The following is a 22,203-nucleotide window of genomic DNA, read 5'->3' as shown; positions in this document are numbered from 1 at the left end:
TCAAATTATTTCATTATGCCTGCTCCAGTATCTTCTATAAAAATTGTAAGCTTCAATTAATTTAAGCACCATTCGCAGCTAATCTTGAACTAGATCGCTCTAGCAGCGATAGGAATTTTAATAGTTGTTTTTGCTATACTACTTGCAGTCTTTCACAATGATTTACTGGCTATAGCTATGCCAATAGCAGAGCGAATTGCTAAACTACCTATGTCCTTTTTAATTGCATTGGTATTGATTGCTGCTTCATCAATCCCTCCTTTATTAGGACAAGATCCTTTAGCATTATTAATTGGTGCCGTTTGGGGACTTAACGTAGGTTTTTGGACAGTTGTCTGTGGAATCTTTATTGGTGAAACAATTGCTTTTATGGCTTATCGCTATTTTTTGGAACAAAAGGCTCAAGAATTTCGCGAACATCATGAAGAGCATTATGGAACTTTTGTCAAAATCGTTGAAGAAGGTAGTTATCCGCTGATCTGGCTGATCAGGTTAAGCTTTCTTCCTACTCATTTTACGACTGTTTTTTTTGCGACACTTCCAGAATTATCCTACATCGGTTGGGCAATTGCCTTCTGGCTCTCTTGTTTTAAATATCTTGTTCCGGTTTACGCTGGTTACTGTATCGTTCACAACAAATCAAGTGCTGCAAACATAGTAGGAATTGTTCTCAGCATTGTCGTGACTCTTGGTACTTTAGCGTTTCTGATTGTTCGTTATAAAGCAATTAAAAATAGCACTTTAGAAGATTCTACGAACAGTACTTCAGATGTATTAAATCATTTAGAGTCACAACCAACCGATAGTATTGATCTGAGACATCTTGAGCAAACTTCAGAACAGAATGAAACTGACAACTCAGAAAGAAAACATTTGTTAAGTCATCAACACTGACACATTTGTCCCTAAAAATTCTCTTATCGTATAATTATTAAGGTACATATCACTTTCATATATTAATACGTAGAAAACGATCACAATCCTAACAATTTGATGAAATTAATTTAGATATTCTATATTTTGTTTTTAATAAACATGGGATTTACCAATGTGTAACATATTATAATTAGACATACAATCAGTGAAAATATTCACAAATCGTGGCATCAGTCAATCATGGCTGTAAAATTCATTAAATTTTAATAATTTTGAAAAAACAAGAGGACAAACTATGGTTATGCATTCTTGATAAAACCTGATTTTATCTATATTTCATTTGCCTTCAAAAAAAGCAAAACTCACAATAGAATACATTATTTGAAACATAGCCTGTATGCAGGATTTATAAAGGATTGTTAAATTTTTTTCTGAGCTAATCATCCATATGTGAAAGTCAAGATCGATTACAGAACAGCGCCAAAACCAAAAACTGTCTTAATGGGACGAATATAATAATCCTGAATATTACCTTGTACAACCTCCTCTTCGCCGATCGGAACACCCTTCATAATCATACGTAAAGTAGTATAAGAATCAGCTTGATCGAAGGTGAATGTTATTTCAGCATAGTGACCGGTGGGCCACGAACTAAGACGCCAAGTTTGCACGATTTTTTTGTTTTCTTCCAGTACAAGGAATTTTCCAACTACATTTCCATGGAACAGAGAGAAAGCGCCTTGCGGACGAACATCGAGTTGCGGAGGAGCGCGAGACCAAGCAGCTACGCGAGCAGGATCAAGGAAAGTAGCATAAAGTTCATTAGCAGGAGCATCAAAAGTATAGTTCTCAGAAATATCGGCAGTATTGACTACTGCTGATACACGAGAGCCATCAGAGCCAGATCCAGCGGCCACCGTGGTAGTACCTTTGTTAGACGAAGTCTGTGAAGAATTGTTTTGCTTAAAGCTACTATGCACGGGAAGTCCACGAGCAGCGTTACCGTTATGTTCTTCAGTGGAGAGATAAACATCGTCACCATGGGTTTGCAACAAAACTTGGGAAAATCCAGAAAAAAGCTGACGAATTTGAGGAATAATTTTCTCACGAACAAGCTCTTTAATGGGTTCTTTTTCCTTTGAAGCAGAGTAAATGTCGATGTCAAACACGTAATCAGAGTATCCTAAGTCATAAGAAAGCTCGGGGCAAGTAATGGAGCCAGTAGCTTCAACTCCATCCTTAGTTTCTCCTTTAAATTCCATTTGTATTTTCAAATCAAAAATAGTAATGACCTTTCTTTTGCGCATAGAGACATCGACATCTCCTTCACAGCTATTGACTTGGGTAATGCGAGCACTAGTGGGGCCCTCAGAAGCTTGGATCTTAGGAAGTTCCTTATTGAAGTACTCATGAGACCATACTCGACAATCCTTTGAAGTCCAATGCCTAAAATTGAGTTAGCGAATCAATCGTTTTATTTGGACATATCCATCGTTTCGTAAATATTCCAAACCTTTGACGATGAACTACTATTCCATATTCAGAAACCAACGCATTGAATAACTACCGACTCAATAAAGAAAAAACTTTCATAATAGGATCAACCCAATCTTGACATCATGATTTGGCTAGCAACAATGTAAAATGGTGAAACCCAATTTCGCTCGTTTATACGAATTCATTCAATAGAATATTATTGTGTTCAACCCAATCAAAAATGTCATTGAAATTGAATAAGGGATAATACGATGGAAATGAATAAAAACATAGTTACATGACTTAAGTTTGGAAATTTTTTTATCCCAACACTACTGTACATACCAGTTATTGGGGTTTATAGATGTGGCCGACATTCCTACTCAATATAAGCTAACAAATGAATTTCGTTCAAATTCTAAAGCAAACAAGGTGTTGCGTCCAATTTCAATCTCATGCTCGTTTCAACCTCCTTCTATATATATACCCCCACCTACACCACCCCCATCGAAGTCTCAGGAATCTTCGAGAGAAGGAAAAGACGAGTATCTAAGAGGACATGCAGTATGCTAAGCTCCGCTAGAAACTGTTGTGCTAACAATGAATGTGCTCTACTATCAATATATACCGCATGAGGTATAGATGGAAGACTAATGGTCTCAGTGGTAAATGCATGTTATTGTATAATAACATCTATTTGCAAATTAATCAACTGCATAATCATGCGGATAGTAATTTAAATTGTTAAACTAATAATGTGTATTTAGTGAAAAACCTCCGTTGGGAAAATTCTGCATCTTTCCATGCTGAAAAGGAAAGAAGATCCACTTCAAGACAGATATGAAGTTACATTTAACTTGAAAACTCTTTGTGTATCATATTGAATTCTATTTTTCAAATTAATAAAAATAAATAGTTTGCCTTCTCAGTTGGAAAGCAGTCGTTAAGCATATGATACAGTTTTCATAAATACACAAGCGTTCAGACTTATAACAATAACGCTTGAAATTAGCAAACATAGAGCGTAATTTGCTTTTAAAAGTAGATTCTACTTTCCAATTAAGATAATTATTATAATCTATCAAAAAAAACTTTTTATATCACCAAAACCGAACCAACCAAAATATGATAACATTTCACCACTCTCAAATGAAAAAAGAACGAGTGATTTAGCAAGAACTACTTGAACCAAACCCTTGCATTGAACAATATATACCGCATGAGGTATAGATGGAAGACTAATGGTCTCAGTGGTAAATGCATGTTATTGTATAATAACATCTATTTGCAAATTAATCAACTGCATAATCATGCGGATAGTAATTTAAATTGTTAAACTAATAATGTGTATTTAGTGAAAAACCTCCGTTGGGAAAATTCTGCATCTTTCCATGCTGAAAAGGAAAGAAGATCCACTTCAAGACAGATATGAAGTTACATTTAACTTGAAAACTCTTTGTGTATCATATTGAATTCTATTTTTCAAATTAATAAAAATAAATAGTTTGCCTTCTCAGTTGGAAAGCAGTCGTTAAGCATATGATACAGTTTTCATAAATACACAAGCGTTCAGACTTATAACAATAACGCTTGAAATTAGCAAACATAGAGCGTAATTTGCTTTTAAAAGTAGATTCTACTTTCCAATTAAGATAATTATTATAATCTATCAAAAAAAACTTTTTATATCACCAAAACCGAACCAACCAAAATATGATAACATTTCACCACTCTCAAATGAAAAAAGAACGAGTGATTTAGCAAGAACTACTTGACCAAACCCTTGCATTGAAAAATTAGGCACTAAAAAGTGATAGTTTTAAACACATTTATACCAGTCATAGCAGTGGAGACAATCGTTCCAGGTATTTGCCTATGCCAATGCATTTCCTTGATTTCTTGTTGACCCATGTGTATAAACATTAACTGAGGAGGAACGTCCTGCAACCCCTCTGCTGCACGACTGTCTTGTTCTTCTTCATCAAGCTCCACCGATAAATCCCATAATGAAATTTGATTATCCGCACCAACGACACCAATAACGGAATCTTCGTTAGGATGCCATTCAATACTGTATATAGGAGCACGGTGCCATTTGAAAGAAGCAACAGGAGTTGCAACTGAGGATGAACTTTTCAGAGAACGAAGGTCCCACACGCTCCAAACACCATTATCAGCACCAGTTGCCAATAAATTAGGTACACGTGTATTCCAACTTAACACATTAACGTCGACACCAGGATGAGCATTGACGGTAAGAGCTGACGTCTTTTGTTTATTTCGGACATCCCAGATGCGAAAAGTGCCATCGCAACTGCAACTGGAAAATACGTTCTTTTCACTAGGAGACCATTGTAGATCTTCGACAGCAGCAGTATGGCTTAGAAAAGGAGAAGAGTCAGTTTGCCAACCACCATTGCTATACTTCGTCAGGAATATCTCATTTGCATTGTCACCAGAAAGTAAAGAATATTCAAAGGGAGACCAGTCAAGTGCATATCCCTCAGTTTTATGACGATTAACAGTATAAAGCGGACTATTTTCCTTACGCGAAACCATCACACCAGGAGAATCCAAAGAACGCAAATGGGGAGCAATGTCCCAAATGTGAACTTTTCCAGTCTCATGAAAGGAGGCCAACAATGACTCTTTGGAAGAATTTGCAGGTCGGCGTGCGGAACGAACGCGATTACAAGCTCCTTTCGTGGAAATAGATTTATGCTCCAAGATAGGATCTTCTTCAACATCAGAGTTGTCGGAAGCATCATCATTTTCATCGTGCTGGGTCTTGTACAACTGGCTAAGTTTCATAACCGTAAGTTCGTTATCATTGCTGTCAAGAGCTTGAGAGCCGCCAACTAAATACATTTGATGAGGCCAAGCACGACGCTCCTCTCCAAGAGAGTCTTGTAGGATATCAAAGCTTAAGAAGGGCCATTTAACTTGAATATTATGCAGCATTTCGTAAACACTAGGATCCGCAACCAGCTTTTCGTCAGCGTTTATTTTTCCTCCAGGTAACCAGGGAATCTTGGAGGGTTGTGCATCGTTTTGCTCTTCTTCATCCATACCGTTATCCTTTTCGCCATCTGCTTCAATATACTCTTCTTCGCTTTCAATCTCATCTTCGTAGGCGTCTTCAAATTCACCCATTTCAGTGTCGACATTGTCCGCAACAGTGCCGCGTTGGCCAGGACCATTTTTGCTATTAAACTCAACTGTCTCTTCTGCTGCTCTCTTAGACATGGTGACAGCTGGTAAAAGGCGAAGTGCAAGATGCAAATCGTTTCACGGTACAGAAATTTGTGCAAAGCACTTTTTCAAATTTTTTGTAACCATTATCCTTATCACTCGTAATATTTTTTAACGCGCGTTTTATGCTTCCACCTTTTGCAGTGCAAGTTTTAATTCATTATACAGTATTACGATATTTCTTATGTACAAATTAAATCATTCCCTGTACCTAAAACGCAGCCAAAATAGAAGACTACTGACACAATAACTGAAGATTGATACAGATTAAAGGTAATTGAAGTTAAAATAAATTGAAATTTGAACATCTGTGCGTATTTTTATTGTTTGTTCTTTGAGTCTGTAGTCACAACCCTACCCTAGTTATCGTTTGCCCTCAGCTATATATATATCAATACAACGCCAGTTTTATTCTTTACAGTCATCGCAACCTTTTTTTTGTGTGTGCGATCTTTTCATGGTCACATGCTGTAAAGGTAGCGTATATCGAATCAAGACGAAATGGGCATCCTTTTCGGACCAAATATATGATGATTGGAAATCATTTTGTCTACAAAATGTTTGATGTTTTTAATTATATTATGTTTACTTCTTTGAGCTAGTTACGAATTTTGAGAACTCAGTTAAGAGTTTTCAGAGTAATAAATTTTTGTTTGGTAATAGTTTGCAAATGAGAATGATTATAAATTGTATTTGAAAAAGCTTTTAATTATCTTTCATATATAGCTTAGATTTATGTAAGTTGAATGTGGGTAAAAATGGGATTTTCGTGAATTAGAGGGATGTAAATTAGAAATTTTTAAGGACAAATAAAATACAGAGAATTTATAAATCCAACAAACTGCCACCTTTTTACATGATACAACATTCATTTATTTATTCGCTTCTCCATGAATTTAAAACATAAGAGGCGGAAGTTGTCGTTATAAGTCTTTGTTCTCATAAAATGACTAAAGTCCTTCGTAACGCTCTTCAAACTTTGACCTGCGGCTTTCTTGACCTCGTATAGAAGATAAAGCGTTAACCTTTGGATTATTCAACGGCATATTGGTGATGTCCTTTATCGATAGTATATATGGCTTGGGTAAGGTTGTATTTACCAAATAGGAGGCTCCATTGGCGAGTACGATCCTTTGTTGAAAGGTTTGCACAGTTTGTGACCTTACAGACAACCTGCCCGCCTTCTCAAACAATCTCAATGAACATTTCATTATATTCGTATTGATAAAGGATTGGTAATGGAGTGAATTGTATATTGTCGTAAGGATAAAAATACGGAGGTGAAACACAGTCTCCTTGTATATACTCTATCCTAGACACTCCTTATAGGCACAGTTGAATGGATTATAAAAGTACCATTGACATTAACAATTATGAGAAGGATTAAAATTTTTGTCACAAAAAAAGACTTTGGCTTCGTACTCTCTAACCCTATTGTTATTTAGCCAGTGTTTATTTGTATCATTTCGTTTGCTGTTTTTTATTGAATAAATTGATTTAGTACTTTTGATCATCCTTTAAAACAGTTTAAAATTTTGTAACCCATCTGATTAAACCTCCACGAAAACGCAAAATTTTTCTTATTAGTGATGAATTTACATTTACTAGCCAGGATCATCAAGTATAGATGTTACACTTTATTGCGTATGACCAACTAGCTATTATTTATTCATTCGCAGAAGTATTCAAAATCGTACATCGTCGTACAAGCGTGTGTTCGGTTAAATATTATGCCATATACGCAATTTCTGCAATTTAACCTCATTATCATAATTCTAATTTTGAACCAATTAATATGCACTCAACATCTGAGCTATAATTTAAAGTATTACATAAAACATGCTAGTCATACTAAATTGCTCTTTCGCAATATGTATGATATTGGGTCTTTGGTAAATAAAGTCAAGCCATAACACTTTTGTAGTTCAAAATCATATTGTCAAATGAAAAAGTACTTTTGCAGCAACCATCATAAATACCACTATCCGAAGAAACACTATATTATTTATTAAACCTATAACTTAATTCTCATGTAAGACACTCAAGAATTTCTCACCAGCTGCTTTAGGAGTCTTCTCTGAGTTAATTTTGACATTGGCTTTGTAAGCTTTAGCATATGGGTTAAGACGGGACAAAACAGCCTTGTTCTTCAGAGGATTCTTCTTCTGGACATGTGCACGCTTAACTCTAGAAGGACCAGCAGCCTTAACAATGCTTTGGATTTCGTCCGAGTTGATAAGACGAGTAACGTCAGCATTTGAAATGATGTTCTCGGGGAGGAAATAGTTTTTCTTGAGCTGAGCAACTTCGGTGGTACTTCCAAAGACACTGTCAAGAAGTCCGAAAGCAGATTTGGTCCAGATAACAAAACGACCCAAATGCCCACCAGGAGCAAGTTGGAGTAAGTTCAAGCGACGAACGTTGACAATTTCGACGCCAGGGATGTTACGGAAAGCCTTTACAATACCAGTATCTTCGTTGAAAACAACAAGAGGACCACGACGTTGAACATGACGACGGTTACGAAGCTTACCCTTTCCAGCACGGAGCTTACGAGAGTTGGCGACTTTAATAACATCACGATAAGCCTTGATCTCCTTCAAAAGAGCAACGGCCTCCTTCGTCTTTTGGAAAGATTGAACAGCATCATCAACAACCAAAGGGACCTCGGGGATCTCCTCAATACGGTGACCACGAGCCAAAAGAAGAGAAGGAACACCAGAAGCGGCAACAGCGGAAGCAATGGCGTAACGCTTTTCGTTTTGGTTAACCTTGACATGCCACTTACGCCAGGTCTTGGTAGGAGCGAACATACGACCGCTACGACACATATTACCAAAAGCTGCTTGGCCGGAACGGTGAGTACCACCACCGCCAACACGAGGAATACGAGCAAGAGCACGACCTGTACCCCAAGATTCAGCAGAAGTTTGGTGACCAGCCTTTTCAGAAACGGCGTAAGGTTGACGCTTGTTCTTGGCTACAGCGGTATGAACGGAGCGAACCAAATCAGGTCTGATAGGAGCTTTGAAAACAAAAGGCAAAGCAAGGGTCTCAGAAGAGACACTGCCATCTTTGTTGTAAATGCTAACAGTGGGGCGAGCAGCAGCCATAGTTCAACGTTGTTATTGACTAACAACCATTTTTTCTATGGTGGTTTTGGCTACACAAAACAGTCACATCTGCTAGGGTAGGGCCATTGTCTACTCCAAAAATCGTCAATTTAAATAATTTACAGAATACGTTATTTAGTTAGTGCTTCATTTTTATTACTAACCGTTTTTAGAGAGTGTCTCACATATAATCATATAAGTATGTAATATATGTTCTAATGTAAAAAACTTTATGAGCAAATGTGAAACTACAAATACCGATTCTAATTATAATGAAAGAATACTAAAAAAGAACAGTATGCGTGATAGTTAAAGTTATTTTCCAATAAAATTATTAGCCAAAAAAAATTTTTTAAGCCCTATATACCTATGTGGTTTATCGACTAAAGCACATTTCTGCTTCTAGTGGTAAAGCTTTAAGTAAATACCCTCGAAACGACTGTAAGTTCTATTGAACTGTCGATCTACATCCAAAAGATCGTAAGTCCTTGTTCAAAATTTGATTGTTGAAATCTAAAATTTGAAGCTGCGGACTTCTGTATTAATGCGACCGCCCCGATAACTACCACGTTTTTTCTTATTTTTTTCCTGACGAAAACCCTTACCACGTGTGACAATAAGATCCCGATTTGCTAATGTACCGTAATCATCTTCGAAGTTAAACGAGTTGTCTCGTAAAGCAGGTGAGGCAAAGTCCCACTGTGAAGGATCACCTACTCTTGTAAAAGGCGTCTTCGTAGTCCGAGAAGATTTAGTTGAAGTTGACGATTCGTCATCTTCATGTTTTCTCTTTAAACTTTTGTCATGTATTTTAGAGGAATCCTCATCTTTAACGCTAGTAGATTCTTCGGACGAAGTTGAGTTGGTACTAGACTGAGCACTGACTTCACCTGAAGTAGTAGTATCAGTATTCGAATTACCATCTTCAGAAGAAGATGAACTATCTGAATCAGATGAGGAAGAGGTTGAGTCACTGTCTTCTGAAGAAGATTCACTTTCGGAGTCAGAGGAATCAGAAGATGAGTCGTCTTCTGAATCAGACGAGTTAGATGATGAATCACTATCTTTCGATGAAGATTCACTCTCTGAGTCAGATGAAGAAGAGGATGAATCACTATCTTCAGAAGAAGATTCACTCTCTGAATCAGATGAAGAAGAGGATGAATCATTATCTTCAGAAGAAGATTCACTCTCAGATGAGGATGAAGAAGAGGATGAATCACTACCTTCAGAAGAAGATTCACTCTCTGAGTCAGATGAAGAAGAGGATGAATCACTATCTTCAGAAGAAGATTCACTCTCTGAGTCAGATGAAGAAGAGGATGAATCATTATCTTCAGAAGAAGATTCACTCTCAGATGAGGATGAAGAAGAGGATGAATCACTACCTTCAGAAGAAGATTCACTCTCTGAGTCAGATGAAGAAGAGGATGAATCACTATCTTCAGAAGAAGATTCACTCTCTGAGTCAGATGAAGAAGAGGATGAATCATTATCTTCAGAAGAAGATTCACTCTCAGATGAGGATGAGTCACTTTCATCTGATGAAGATCCACTTCCGGATGCTTCAGAAGAAGAGTGAGCTTTCTCTGGAGGCGCGCCTTTCTTTGAAATTTTCTGGGAATCATCATTAGATTTTTCTAAAGATTCCTTTGTTTTTTTATGTTTTCCAACATCTTCTGTTGTCAAGTAAGGAAGGAATTCCTTTTGTGAAAGCAAATCTAGTAAATTTTTTTTAACCTTGCCTTTAGCTAAATCCTTGTCGCCAGTCTCTTTCAAAAATGTTTGGGCAGTCTTAACGTAACCATTTTCTTGTAAGAAATGGTAAATTAAAGGGCAAACTTTGCTCTTCATACTAATCTCTCCCATCACGAAGATGGCACTTTCTAAGTGCAGGTCAGCCTTAGTAAATCAGAAGCTGGGCACTTGTTAATTGGGATATTCCCACATAATAAATTAGATTTTATGTGAGAAATACAAACTTTATCAAACATTTTGATTAAGAATTCAACATTATTATTTTATTCTAAATGAGATAAACTATTGAAATCACTAGTGACATCGTTTTCTACGTTTAGCAAACTTAATCATTATGTCTTAACCAAAAATATATTACTAATACCAAAAAAAAATTAAAATTAACGGCTAGATGTCGACGGGCTTATTGAGCTGATACGAAGTAAGGCGAATGAGATTTCTCAAGAGCATGGCAATAGTAACCTTACCAATACTAGGAACATATATACCAGCGTGTTCCTTGAGAGACGCCGCGTCAAAATTTTTCTCGCTAGAAAAGCAAATGCAAACAGCGCCATCACGGACAAGGTTAGAAGGGAATTTGTAATTGGCAGAAGGGACACCACAAATGATAACATCAGATATAGGTGCTACGTCTTCAAGCTTAAAGTTTGTATCAGCAACATCGTGCTTTTTGCTACGTATTCCAGCACCACGAGTAAAACACTGAACATTGTGAATATCAACAGAGTAGACCTTCGCGCCATCATTTGCTAACAAAGCTGCAAGAGGTCGGCCCACAATTTCGCTTCTGTTAACGATAGTAATGGTTTTGCCATAAAGTCTATTTCCGTAGTTGATGATTTTATTGTAAACACCAAGATATTCGAGAATTTTGACAATTGCCAAAGGTGTACATGGAAGTATAGATTTTTTAGTTTTCTCAGGATCAAGATGTCTGATATTATGATACATGTTCATCACATACTTATGACACAAACCTTCAACGTCCTTATCAGGGGAGACCACCTGCTGTAAATATTGATCCTGCCCATCGTTAAAAACAGGGAAATAGATCATGATACCATTTACAGATGGATCATTATTTGCTTCAACGATTGCATCCTCCAGATCATCCTTTGGCACTTCACGCAATTCATACTGAAACCCAATTTCTGTGCAGGTTTTGTTTGTCCAATCTAAATTGTTCATGATTAGAAGCAGGAACGTTAAATTTTTAGAGGCACTTACCCGCATACATGCGAGCAGCAGGATCAGAATTTGAGAGAAACCCAACGAGTTTGGGAGCAAATTCAAAAAGGTTAACATGTTGCTTAAGCTGCTCAACGAATGTTTCTGCGACCCGACTAGCATACACAACCTCTGAAAAATTCAATTAATAAAAATTTCGAAAAAAAACAAAAAGAAGAAGGCTTCGCCAAACCTCATTTCTATTTTATAACGGTAATGGTGTATCTTTGAATAAGATGGTACTTACTGCAGCTATGGTTAGGTTCGGACTTATTTGTATTACTCATTTTGAAGAAATCTTAAAACAATTCCACTATATAACCTCTCCTTGCTGGCAGGTAGTTGTTTTGCTGTGGGTAAAATTTTTTGAGGTACAGGATAGTATTCATACACAATCGAGATAATTTTACAATTGCACACTCCTACGAACTTTAGAGTAATTCAAAACTTCTTTGAATAATATTTCCAAAAATTACCGTTTTTATTTTTTCTGTAATGCTGAAAAAATACCTAATGAGCGGTAACTAAGGTAATTCAGTAACACAACATTGATACAGTATGTTTCTTAGAAAAAATAATTAGATATAAAACTATCTTAAAAAAAACAGTATGGGAATAGCCAACCAACTCCGTATGCCGAACTGAAAAAACTCTACAAGCAAAGTTTCGTAACTATGCAAATTGTGCCAGTAATCGTTTCTCTACATCTACTAAAAGAGATTCATTCTTAAGAATCTGTACATTCTCAGCTTCTGAAAGCATCATCTTCGAAATATCCTGCCCAGGTTGGATTAACTGAGCTGTAGCAGCGGCGGATGAAAAACCAGCCATCCCCATTTCATTAGTAGCATTACTGGCAGCTAAAAAATGTTAAAAAAACCATCATCCTATTAATAAGTTCATACCATTATTTTCTCCCAAAAGAAGGGCATAAACCGATTTGAGACCAAATAAGTTTAGAAAATACCAAGAAATCGATGAAACCCATTGAACGTCTAAGTCTTGTGTCGCAACACCTGATTGGAAAATTGACTTGAATCGTAAGGTAAGAGGAAATGGTAATTTCACTTTGATAGTTAGTAATATTACCAAAAAAATAATAAAAGTTGGCACGATTTAATACGAGTACTATCTAGTTGAGATAAACAAAAGCTGAATCTTCATCCTACACAAACACCTTGTTTGAAAGCATCATGCTCAATTTCAATTCCATTATCAAAATTGGTTAAAACACTATGGTTTTGCAGAAATTTGCATCTGACTCGTACTTACATAGAATGAAGCCTGAAAAAAATTCATTAATCCAAGTCATTATAATAGTTTGAGGAACAACCATTAACATATTTCCTTTCATAGACTCCATCAAACCCTCAAGAGTTTTATCATCCATTAATGGATTTGCAGCTTTTGGAGCGTTGGGATCAACAGGTTTTAAATATTTCCCTGATTTCAATGATTCTATTAAGAAACATTTTCTAGCTTCTATTGATTCAGGCAGCAAGCTATTCGAACAGGCGCGGAGGGCATAAGCGCGCTGTAGTAGTCGTCTGAAGATTGCTGTTAGTAACTCAATTTTGTTAACGCTTTATTCTTACTGTTCTCTAATTTCCTCTTTAGAAAGCTTTTTTGGAGAAGACTGGAGTAAAATTGTTGCATTATGTCTTAAAATTCCGATCAAAATCATGACAAACATAATGGGTAAAAGTACCCAGTTCCTCAAAGCTAGATACGTTAAACAATTTAAAATCTTTGTTTTCTTACCTGGATCCAGCAGAAGCTTTTGCATTTTGAATAAATACTCACCGTTTCAGGTTCGGAGATAGCAGAGGTACAGCAGATTTGCGTGTCGTTGGTAGTCTTAGCATTTTGTTACGACAGTGCGTATATAGCAAAAACACCTAACACACATTCAAGTCGACAATAACCCGTATCAAATTATTAATTTAATATGACTAACGCAATTTCAGCAGCAATTGGGAAATTAAGTAACTCGAGTGCCCAAAAATGAATAGAACGTCTGTTTAATTATTCCCAATTAACATTATCAACCGATCTCACTTTTTGTTGTGAAATTTAAATATTTTTACGACGAATATGGAATAGAATTACGAATTGTTAATAAATCAGGACTTCTCGTCTTCTTTTCTTAATGATAGCTAAGCACTAACTTGAAGTTTTTACAGAACACTAAACAAATACGCGATTGTTAAAAAAGGCAGTTAATCCCTTTAAGTAAACAACTTGTTTTTTATGATGGTATATAAGCTATATCTATTTTCATTAGGTACAGCATAAACTTCATAAAGCTTCTATTACAACGTAAGAATTTTAAATGTGCTGAGGATTAGGACAAACAGTTTGGACTTTAATGCCTTATGGAAGATACTTATTACCGTAATAATTTCGCAATTGAGATTTAACATGTCTCACGTTGTTGAATTTTTCTCAATTTACAGTTGTTTGATTTGAGAGTAGATTGGGATGAAATCCTAATGTATTGATTACTGCTTTTACAAATCTTTTTTTTTTCTATGTGTATAAAACTGATCATAGAAAAAGACCTTGTAAGCCAAACATATTAGCTACCTATCCAATAGACTAGTAAATTTAGTAATTTATTGTTACTCAAATTTTAGGTTTGGTTTTATGGATACAAATACAGTTTAATCAATATCGTAAATTTCTTTTAAATTTTTTTATTTAAAAAAAAAAATTACCAGTAAAAAGGATTTGTAACTATACTAATTGCACACTCTTCGTTTAATACAAATGCGTGTGGGCTTGCTAACTAGAATTCAATAACATAAAAAAAGCGATTCGAAATTTTCGAAAAAATAGGTTGGTGAAAACTGAAGTCTCCATTCATAGGTAGAAATTTATTGAATTATAATTTCGACTTTACTTGGTGATTATTCATTTAGAAGTAAAATGTTATTAGACAAATTAATATGATACAAGAGCTTTAATAAAAATTAAATTGGAACCGCGACGATCATTTATAATAAGCAAGCAAGAAGCGATTCAGGTAAAATAATTTAAAAAAGAAAAAGAAAAAGAAAAGAAAGAAAGATGAAACTATCAGAAAAATAGCATTTATCTGAAACAACTAAATTAAAATATGCTTAGTGCGATTATTAATTACGGTTTAAAGTGTAGATTGCGACTAAACGAGTATTATTCGTAAAATAACATTTCGTTGTACAATAATCCCTAATTTGTATATAACGTAATGTAAGGTTCTACTTTATCATTGAGCAGCGGTTCGATTTGCGACCCTTAACTATTATGTAAATAAATCCCGGTTCGAGTCCTATAAATGCCTATAATTTACAAGTTCGCAGATGAGCTGATGGATAAATAGTATAGCTCTTTCGATTATAGAAAGCCATTCACCCTAAACATCCTGAGTTCGCATGAATTATATCCTCTATTTAAATGTCTTATAATGCTGCTACGAACAGCTTTAGGGTTTTTAATGTATAGTGGGGGTTTTTTTTTTAACAGGTATGTTAAAAAGAATTAAATATTTGTTGTGATGGTTTTATTTAAGGATCTTCTTACCCACAGCCTGAAATTGTTAAGTTTACCTAACTAAAGCATTAAAAAATATCGCTGTATAGGCATCCTTTACCAAATTACTTTGCCCAATCTTCCTTTTATATCTATTCTTTATTGATGGAATATTACGAATCAAACACAGATGTAGGTGCTTTAACAGTTTATCATGATCATCGGTTGTCTTTTTTAATACATAACTGCAACTCAGCATGTGGAACAGGAGTCACTCATCTACGGTCTAGTTACGATGTCATAATATATAAGCATAAAATTACTGGTGTCTAAACAACCTAACTTGATTTTTTAAATTCTACTACAATATTTCAATTTTAACTATCAGGTATGATTTTAAATTTTATATCATAATACAATTATCAGGTATTTGAGAGAAACAGCCAGTGCGTTTTGATGTTGCATCATACTGGTTATTTTGCATTCAATCTGTCTTGAGCTCAACGTTGGTATAATTAGAGCTTCTGAGTTTATATTTTGCAAAATAGACATTGGCTTCAAACAAAACAAAGAAGTTTGGTTTGTAAATCCGTAAAAATTGCATTGGTATGTGTTGATCGTGAGTTTGGGGTTTGCCGAGAAACTCAATTCTCTCGACAAATAAATGTGAATTTGAGCAAAGGCTACAAAGTTTCTGTAAGCATTCTTCGATAAGTCACTTAGACGGTTCGTACTGGTGCCCAGGACCCCAAACCATCAATTGACTTGTCCCTGCTTTAGAAGTGTCAGGGTCATCGCCATTACGTCTTTACCTACTCATATTTTTAGCAATTATTCCAATTCATCTTAAAAATTTCAGCCAACATTATCTAGTCAGAAATCATATAGAAGTAATATGTTTTATATTCGCATATACATTTGTATAACTCTTGACTTTTTTTAATAAGCAACGTTGCGAAAATAAGTATAAATTCTTTAGCTAGTAGATCAAAAAATTGGATTGTTTTCATATGCTTCCATCTATATTCTATTATTTAAGAATGCAGATGAATTCATCATTACCATGTTAATGTAAAAGAGCTGGCCACCATCTTATAACCTTTTCTTTAAAATTTTTATAAGTATAATAGTCGCTCAGGAAAAAGGAAGAACGGCAAATAATAGAAAAAGGTGGAATTTCTTAAATTTGTAATTAAAGTAATTTCTATTCTTTTGTATGAAAAATCAAATCACCGCTTTTGAGATTAATCGTTTACATCTGGTTTTTTAAGAAACTGATTATAAATCCAATCGTTAAACTTAAAAGATCTTTGCTTTTAGAAAAAGCGCAAATACAATTTTATGAGAACCCGACGATACAATATATAGACTATGGGTTGATTATAAAAAGCGGAAGGAAGTATTGATCTACATAACTTACTATGTCATTACCGTTGTGTAAAAGTAGGCAAAAGTTTAAAATGGAAGCAAAGCTGGACAATAAGTGTTGATGCGGTATTTTGGAAATAGAAAAACAAAATTATAATTCAGAACAACCTTCTCATAAAAATCTGTTCTACTCATACCAATCCATTAAAAAGCCTAAAAAATACCTAGACAAATGACCAAGATACACTAATAAATCTAGATATATCTTTTCACGGAAATCTCCTGCCGAAGTTTCTAAATGAGTCTCACCGACTTTTAGATGACAATAGTTAGTATCTAACTTTTGATAAGGGAAAGCTAACATATATTTCAATACACTTTTTGGTCAAGTGCACAGTTTCAAAATTCTATAAATCCAGATTTGCTATCTGGAGCAAAGCTTGGTGCTTGGGATGTTTATCCTCGTATTTTTGGAAATCGAGGTACCTTTTTGTAGTATTACATCTTTCTCTCTGAAATTCAAAATTTCATCTATATTATACATTGTATTGTAATTTTAATAATAGCAGCGTTGAGATAACTTGCAAAGTTTGAAGTAATATGATTCATTTCAACACTGATTGCTAAGCTTGTATTGATAGACTATTTGGATAATAAGTTTTCGTGAGATATTGAGACAACGCGGTTGACTGATTACTGAAGAGAACCCTATGCATAGATATAAATGTCAATATGTAAATTATATTCAATTTCAAACTTGGTTAATTTAATTAATTGCTCTTCAAACGTGAAAATACAAATAAATTTAAGAAACCACTTGTTAGTAGTTAAGATAAAAATCATCGATCATGGTTAAATAAAAAAAGTAAACATTCTTTTAAAATATGGTATGAGCAAACCGATAGGAATGAAAAAACTAAAATTGACATGAAAGCCACAGTGCACAAATTTTGTCAACTGAAGTAATTCATTACTACCTAGAAGAAATATGTTAAATGGTTATTGCGATGTATTATACTAGTTTGACGTTAATTTGGTTAACGCATTTTAAGGTAACTGATAATTCCATCAAAATGTCTATCCGGGTAAGAAGAACTTTTATTTATTTATTTGCCAACTACTGTTAGATATTTTTGAGCAAGTTATTTTATTTTAACTTAAAAATATGTTTCCAGTTTTCAAAAAAATTATATTAAAGCGCCTAGCGATTGATGTCAGTGAAATATTTGTAGTGAATGTGTTGAGAAAAACTGTACAAATGATCACGTTTAATAGGTAAAACAATTCTAATTTATTAATTTACTATATACTCAATATCAGGTTATAATTTGAACATTATAGTTGTTGCTAAATGATGATATCGTTATGTTGGCAAAACGATTGCTTTTTTTGTTTAAAACTATTCTAAACTGCTTTTAAAAACACAAAATGCGCATTTTTTCCCAAAAGACAGACTATCGGCCAAACAAACATATTTGGATAACATGGAAACGAACGAGAGAAAACAAAGGAGAAAGACTATACATTTATATTACAAAAAAATTATTGAAAATAAATAAAAACGAATAAAAAAAACAGCATATTTCGATAGAATCAGGGCAGTAAAATCCATGTATTACTTTATGTAAGGAGATTTTAGGAAGCATCACCCTCTAAAACAGTATGGCATTACAGTGCTTAGAACTACGTTATGTTAGCATAACAGATATAAATCGCAATACATCGTTAATAGAACACACAATAATTACTATAGAATAACTCAACGCAAATGGGGTACACAAAATATTACATTATAATCTTCAGTGAATGTAACTCTAAGAAGCATATTTAAATCAATTTCAAAATTCTTTATTAAATACCATAAATATTACCATTATTATCTTTTAACTTTATTCTTTCTAGGCTGGTACTTATAACCAGGGTACATTTTCTGATGTTGTGCTTTATAAAACTCAGACATCTTAAAATATCGCATACGTACTTCCTTTGATTCGTTTCTCCACATCTCTCCAACCAGCTTGGAAACTTGTGAATTATTGATGGAAGGGTTAGACTTTAATAATGTAGCATGTTTTTCCTTCCTGTATAATATAAAAGCATTAGGGGGTCTCGGAGTACGTTCAGTAGACGTAGTGTCTTTCCGTAAACTCTTCAAAATATAGCCGGGAACTTTACATTGATCCAATGTGAAGGATATTGGTTGAGGTCTTGGCAGTTGTGCAGAATTCCCATCCAACAGGTAGCTTTGTGAGTTAGGAATGAGTATAGGAGTAAAGCCATCAGGAACAAAGTAAGCAGCACCTTTGCCAGTTTCAATTGAATGAAGAGCATCCTTTGTAAGGTATCTTTTAAAACACCAGTCTGGATCTAAAAAGTCGTAGGAAATAGGGGAACCCGCTGATAATTCTTGGTGTGAGTCCATTGTAGTTGTGAGTGCAAGGTAGGTGTAGAGTGTGGAGGGTATTTAACTACTTACAGAACAAAGAAACCCAAAAACAAAGGAACAAAATACACTAAAACACAATAATTTAATCTAAAGCACAATACATACTAATAATGTCAGCAGAAGACCTTTTTACAATTCAAATCCTATGTGATCAAATTGAGTTAAAACTTGCATCCATTGTAATAAATTCTAACATCAAATTACAACTTAAACGTAAAAAAAAGACACAACAATTATAAACTACATATAAGCAGGGTTCAGTAAATTGGGAAGGCGTTTCTGGCTATTAGGTTGTATGGCTATTAAATTAAAGGTTGTATGCTATACAAATGCATATGCATATGCATACAGAAAAATAACTTTTAAAAGCCTACGAGGCTGCCAAGCAAGCACCTGTTTAAGGTGCGCGCGCGGCAGAACTAAAACATTTAAACTGCTGTTTTTAGTAATCCGTTGTTGTATGGGTCCTTATAATTGTGTACTTTTTTTTTTTTAGTTTTATTTAGTTTATAATTTTGTCCGGTTTGTAAACTTACGTAGGCGAAGGAACATGTTATTTGTTTTCCTACTTGTTAATGTGGTATTCATATATATATTTTTTTGATTATTTATGAAATAATTGTGGTTTAAATGGAATTCATTTATGTTGAGGAATTGAAAATGTTGTTAGTTCTTCCTTTTTTGTTTTATTATTATTATTATTATTATTAGTTAATTAGTTTGTTCTTTTTATTGCGATTTATGTCTTTTTTAGAATTTTGCAATCATAGATTTGGTTTTCTTTATAATTTTTGGTGATTGTTTTTGTTTTTATGTTTTATATCATAATGAATTTTTTTGCTGAGTTTAGGTTGGAATATAAATTCCTTTTATTCTTTTAAGTGGAGATGCGTATTTGGGAACTATAAAAATGTCCTACTGGTTGATTTTTTTTGGGTATTTTAAAATTTTATTTTAATCATGTTGGCATTTTTTTGCTGTATGTTTTTGAGGATTTGACATATTGAAATGTTGTATTTCAAAAGATAATTGTTTGCCTTGGTGAAACTTTTCAAACTGTTTTGAAACTTTTAGAAGGTAGTTGTAGTCATATGGATTCGAGTAGGTTTAATATGATGTTTGGAAATGTAGAAAGCTAAGAGGGTTAAATTGTTAAGAAATATGTATAACTATATAACTATTGGGAAGTGAACGTGATGTATTCATTTTTGTTTGTCAGCTTTCTCGATGCCTACATGGTTGTAAACTTTGAACATGTTTGAAAGTTTTTTTGATAATCTTAAGATTTTATTCATGTACTGTAAAGTTAGTTTTTGAATGGGTTTAATTGAATTTTTTATTAGAACTGTTTATTTAAAGAGTGATTTTTGTTAAATAAAGGCTAATATAGTGCTAAATTGCTATGTCCATACCAGCATATTACTATATTTGTAAATGTACATTTGTATTTAAATGTTGTGTGAAATTGAAAGTGAGAAAGTCAATAGACGGCTTGCGAAATATTATTATAAAGTTAGTAGCGTATCTTGGTCATTTGTCTAGGTATTTTTTAGGCTTTTTAATGGATTGGTATGAGTAGAACAGATTTTTATGAGAAGGTTGTTCTGAATTATAATTTTGTTTTTCTATTTCCAAAATACCGCATCAACACTTATTGTCCAGCTTTGCTTCCATTTTAAACTTTTGCCTACTTTTACACAACGGTAATGACATAGTAAGTTATGTAGATCAATACTTCCTTCCGCTTTTTATAATCAACCCATAGTCTATATATTGTATCGTCGGGTTCTCATAAAATTGTATTTGCGCTTTTTCTAAAAGCAAAGATCTTTTAAGTTTAACGATTGGATTTATAATCAGTTTCTTAAAAAACCAGATGTAAACGATTAATCTCAAAAGCGGTGATTTGATTTTTCATACAAAAGAATAGAAATTACTTTAATTACAAATTTAAGAAATTCCACCTTTTTCTATTATTTGCCGTTCTTCCTTTTTCCTGAGCGACTATTATACTTATAAAAATTTTAAAGAAAAGGTTATAAGATGGTGGCCAGCTCTTTTACATTAACATGGTAATGATGAATTCATCTGCATTCTTAAATAATAGAATATAGATGGAAGCATATGAAAACAATCCAATTTTTTGATCTACTAGCTAAAGAATTTATACTTATTTTCGCAACGTTGCTTATTAAAAAAAGTCAAGAGTTATACAAATGTATATGCGAATATAAAACATATTACTTCTATATGATTTCTGACTAGATAATGTTGGCTGAAATTTTTAAGATGAATTGGAATAATTGCTAAAAATATGAGTAGGTAAAGACGTAATGGCGATGACCCTGACACTTCTAAAGCAGGGACAAGTCAATTGATGGTTTGGGGTCCTGGGCACCAGTACGAACCGTCTAAGTGACTTATCGAAGAATGCTTACAGAAACTTTGTAGCCTTTGCTCAAATTCACATTTATTTGTCGAGAGAATTGAGTTTCTCGGCAAACCCCAAACTCACGATCAACACATACCAATGCAATTTTTACGGATTTACAAACCAAACTTCTTTGTTTTGTTTGAAGCCAATGTCTATTTTGCAAAATATAAACTCAGAAGCTCTAATTATACCAACGTTGAGCTCAAGACAGATTGAATGCAAAATAACCAGTATGATGCAACATCAAAACGCACTGGCTGTTTCTCTCAAATACCTGATAATTGTATTATGATATAAAATTTAAAATCATACCTGATAGTTAAAATTGAAATATTGTAGTAGAATTTAAAAAATCAAGTTAGGTTGTTTAGACACCAGTAATTTTATGCTTATATATTATGACATCGTAACTAGACCGTAGATGAGTGACTCCTGTTCCACATGCTGAGTTGCAGTTATGTATTAAAAAAGACAACCGATGATCATGATAAACTGTTAAAGCACCTACATCTGTGTTTGATTCGTAATATTCCATCAATAAAGAATAGATATAAAAGGAAGATTGGGCAAAGTAATTTGGTAAAGGATGCCTATACAGCGATATTTTTTAATGCTTTAGTTAGGTAAACTTAACAATTTCAGGCTGTGGGTAAGAAGATCCTTAAATAAAACCATCACAACAAATATTTAATTCTTTTTAACATACCTGTTAAAAAAAAAACCCCCACTATACATTAAAA

General features: G+C 34.0%; 10 protein-coding genes, 11 long non-coding RNA genes and 1 other non-coding gene across 22 annotated transcripts; 10 read left to right on the top strand and 12 right to left on the bottom strand.

Annotated features, from left to right (window-relative positions):
• Nucleotides 1–15: 15 nt before the first annotated feature.
• SPOM_SPBC1711.09C (SNARE-associated protein) lies at nt 16–1,064 on the top strand (the record flags this gene model as incomplete). The annotated part of the gene is made up of 2 exons (NM_001021788.3): nt 16–45; nt 94–1,064. The coding sequence occupies 2 exons, from the start codon at nt 16–18 to the stop codon at nt 892–894; spliced, it is 831 nt and encodes a 276-aa protein (NP_595882.2). The 3' UTR covers nt 895–1,064.
• On the bottom strand, nt 1,053–2,801 carry aha1 (chaperone activator Aha1). Its single transcript, NM_001021787.3, has 2 exons — nt 2,698–2,801; nt 1,053–2,322 (listed from the first exon to the last, which is right to left on the bottom strand). Exons 1-2 carry the CDS (start codon nt 2,727–2,729, stop codon nt 1,344–1,346), a joined length of 1,011 nt encoding a protein of 336 aa, NP_595881.1. The 5' UTR covers nt 2,730–2,801; the 3' UTR covers nt 1,053–1,343.
• Nucleotides 2,802–3,189: 388 nt separating this feature from the next.
• SPOM_SPNCRNA.5512 lies at nt 3,190–3,562 on the bottom strand. The gene has a single exon (NR_194866.1). It is a non-coding gene; the product is annotated as a non-coding RNA (long non-coding RNA).
• Nucleotides 3,563–3,940: 378 nt separating this feature from the next.
• On the bottom strand, nt 3,941–5,625 carry rrb1 (WD repeat-containing protein Rrb1). Its single transcript, NM_001021786.3, has one exon. It carries the CDS (start codon nt 5,596–5,598, stop codon nt 4,156–4,158), a length of 1,443 nt encoding a protein of 480 aa, NP_595880.1. The 5' UTR covers nt 5,599–5,625; the 3' UTR covers nt 3,941–4,155.
• Nucleotides 5,626–6,024: 399 nt separating this feature from the next.
• SPOM_SPNCRNA.1490 lies at nt 6,025–6,309 on the top strand. The gene has a single exon (NR_150377.1). It is a non-coding gene; the product is annotated as a non-coding RNA (long non-coding RNA).
• Nucleotides 6,310–6,554: 245 nt separating this feature from the next.
• Nucleotides 6,555–6,827, bottom strand: tam9 (mitochondrial 54S ribosomal protein bL31m; the record flags this gene model as incomplete). The annotated part of the gene is made up of 1 exon (NM_001356246.2): nt 6,555–6,827. Exon 1 carries the CDS (start codon nt 6,813–6,815, stop codon nt 6,555–6,557), a length of 261 nt encoding a protein of 86 aa, NP_001343158.1. The 5' UTR covers nt 6,816–6,827.
• A 635-nt stretch (nt 6,828–7,462) lies between these two features.
• On the bottom strand, nt 7,463–8,734 carry rpl401 (60S ribosomal protein uL4). The gene has a single exon (NM_001021785.3). The coding sequence runs from the start codon at nt 8,715–8,717 to the stop codon at nt 7,626–7,628; it is 1,092 nt and encodes a 363-aa protein (NP_595879.1). The 5' UTR covers nt 8,718–8,734; the 3' UTR covers nt 7,463–7,625.
• A 67-nt stretch (nt 8,735–8,801) lies between these two features.
• On the top strand, nt 8,802–9,764 carry SPOM_SPNCRNA.5511. The gene has a single exon (NR_194865.1). It is a non-coding gene; the product is annotated as a non-coding RNA (long non-coding RNA).
• Nucleotides 9,018–10,595, bottom strand: srp40 (nucleocytoplasmic transport chaperone Srp40). The gene has a single exon (NM_001021784.3). The coding sequence runs from the start codon at nt 10,584–10,586 to the stop codon at nt 9,231–9,233; it is 1,356 nt and encodes a 451-aa protein (NP_595878.1). The 5' UTR covers nt 10,587–10,595; the 3' UTR covers nt 9,018–9,230.
• Nucleotides 9,874–10,289, top strand: SPOM_SPNCRNA.5510. Its single transcript, NR_194864.1, has one exon. It is a non-coding gene; the product is annotated as a non-coding RNA (long non-coding RNA).
• SPOM_SPNCRNA.5509 lies at nt 10,452–10,679 on the top strand. Its single transcript, NR_194863.1, has one exon. It is a non-coding gene; the product is annotated as a non-coding RNA (long non-coding RNA).
• A 124-nt stretch (nt 10,680–10,803) lies between these two features.
• On the bottom strand, nt 10,804–12,063 carry mtd1 (methylenetetrahydrofolate reductase). The gene is made up of 3 exons (NM_001021783.3): nt 11,953–12,063; nt 11,706–11,837; nt 10,804–11,653 (listed from the first exon to the last, which is right to left on the bottom strand). Exons 1-3 carry the CDS (start codon nt 11,990–11,992, stop codon nt 10,863–10,865), a joined length of 963 nt encoding a protein of 320 aa, NP_595877.1. The 5' UTR covers nt 11,993–12,063; the 3' UTR covers nt 10,804–10,862.
• SPOM_SPNCRNA.5508 lies at nt 10,810–12,173 on the top strand. Its single transcript, NR_194862.1, has one exon. It is a non-coding gene; the product is annotated as a non-coding RNA (long non-coding RNA).
• emc3 lies at nt 12,106–13,535 on the bottom strand. Its single transcript, NM_001021782.3, has 5 exons — nt 13,467–13,535; nt 13,301–13,427; nt 12,978–13,252; nt 12,611–12,772; nt 12,106–12,565 (listed from the first exon to the last, which is right to left on the bottom strand). The coding sequence occupies exons 1-5, from the start codon at nt 13,489–13,491 to the stop codon at nt 12,378–12,380; spliced, it is 777 nt and encodes a 258-aa protein (NP_595876.1). The 5' UTR covers nt 13,492–13,535; the 3' UTR covers nt 12,106–12,377.
• On the top strand, nt 12,314–14,325 carry SPOM_SPNCRNA.1489. Its single transcript, NR_150376.1, has one exon. It is a non-coding gene; the product is annotated as a non-coding RNA (long non-coding RNA).
• Nucleotides 14,326–14,729: 404 nt separating this feature from the next.
• On the bottom strand, nt 14,730–14,812 carry SPOM_SPNCRNA.391. The gene has a single exon (NR_150788.1). It is a non-coding gene; the product is annotated as a mating-type region small non-coding RNA (non-coding RNA).
• A 478-nt stretch (nt 14,813–15,290) lies between these two features.
• On the top strand, nt 15,291–16,057 carry SPOM_SPNCRNA.5507. The gene has a single exon (NR_194861.1). It is a non-coding gene; the product is annotated as a mating-type region non-coding RNA (long non-coding RNA).
• On the bottom strand, nt 15,324–16,873 carry SPOM_SPNCRNA.390. The gene has a single exon (NR_150787.1). It is a non-coding gene; the product is annotated as a mating-type region non-coding RNA (long non-coding RNA).
• A 1,586-nt stretch (nt 16,874–18,459) lies between these two features.
• mat3-Mc (mating type M-specific HMG-box DNA-binding transcription factor Mc at silenced MAT3 locus) lies at nt 18,460–19,005 on the bottom strand (the record flags this gene model as incomplete). The annotated part of the gene is made up of 1 exon (NM_001021781.1): nt 18,460–19,005. The coding sequence occupies one exon, from the start codon at nt 19,003–19,005 to the stop codon at nt 18,460–18,462; it is 546 nt and encodes a 181-aa protein (NP_595875.1).
• A 134-nt stretch (nt 19,006–19,139) lies between these two features.
• Nucleotides 19,140–19,268, top strand: mat3-Mi (mating type M-specific polypeptide Mi at silenced MAT3 locus; the record flags this gene model as incomplete). The annotated part of the gene is made up of 1 exon (NM_001021780.1): nt 19,140–19,268. The coding sequence occupies one exon, from the start codon at nt 19,140–19,142 to the stop codon at nt 19,266–19,268; it is 129 nt and encodes a 42-aa protein (NP_595874.1).
• A 1,901-nt stretch (nt 19,269–21,169) lies between these two features.
• SPOM_SPNCRNA.5506 lies at nt 21,170–21,756 on the top strand. The gene has a single exon (NR_194860.1). It is a non-coding gene; the product is annotated as a mating-type region non-coding RNA (long non-coding RNA).
• SPOM_SPNCRNA.389 lies at nt 21,265–22,051 on the bottom strand. The gene has a single exon (NR_150785.1). It is a non-coding gene; the product is annotated as a mating-type region non-coding RNA (long non-coding RNA).
• Nucleotides 22,052–22,203: the final 152 nt, after the last annotated feature.

Source organism: Schizosaccharomyces pombe (assembly GCF_000002945.2).
Source record: "Schizosaccharomyces pombe strain 972h- genome assembly, chromosome: II".
Taxonomy (NCBI): Eukaryota; Fungi; Ascomycota; class Schizosaccharomycetes; order Schizosaccharomycetales; family Schizosaccharomycetaceae; genus Schizosaccharomyces; species Schizosaccharomyces pombe.
This window is presented reverse-complemented; position numbering and strand designations above follow the sequence as displayed.

Bases quoted from the DNA above. Each gene is read 5' to 3' on its own strand.
- aha1 (NM_001021787.3), bottom strand. From the start codon at position 2,729: ATGTCGGCCACATCTATAAACCCCAATAACTG. The intron at 2,323-2,697 runs GTATGTACAGTA...ACTCAATTTTAG, and splicing joins TCTATAAACCCCAATAACTG to GCATTGGACTTCAAAGGATT.
- rpl401 (NM_001021785.3), bottom strand. From the start codon at position 8,717: ATGGCTGCTGCTCGCCCCACTGTTAGCATTTACAACAAAGATGGCAGT.
- mtd1 (NM_001021783.3), bottom strand. From the start codon at position 11,992: ATGAGTAATACAAATAAGTCCGAACCTAACCATAGCTGCA. The intron at 11,838-11,952 runs GTAAGTACCATC...TGAATTTTTCAG, and splicing joins CGAACCTAACCATAGCTGCA to AGGTTGTGTATGCTAGTCGG. The intron at 11,654-11,705 runs GTAAGTGCCTCT...TGAACAATTTAG, and splicing joins TGCTGCTCGCATGTATGCGG to ATTGGACAAACAAAACCTGC.
- emc3 (NM_001021782.3), bottom strand. From the start codon at position 13,491: ATGCAAAAGCTTCTGCTGGATCCAG. The intron at 13,428-13,466 runs GTAAGAAAACAA...TAACGTATCTAG, and splicing joins AAAGCTTCTGCTGGATCCAG to CTTTGAGGAACTGGGTACTT. The intron at 12,566-12,610 runs GTATGAACTTAT...AACATTTTTTAG, and splicing joins TCTTTTGGGAGAAAATAATG to CTGCCAGTAATGCTACTAAT.
- rrb1 (NM_001021786.3), bottom strand. From the start codon at position 5,598: ATGTCTAAGAGAGCAGCAGAAGAGACAGTTGAGTTTAATAGCAAAAAT.
- srp40 (NM_001021784.3), bottom strand. From the start codon at position 10,586: ATGGGAGAGATTAGTATGAAGAGCAAAGTTTGCCCTTTAATTTACCAT.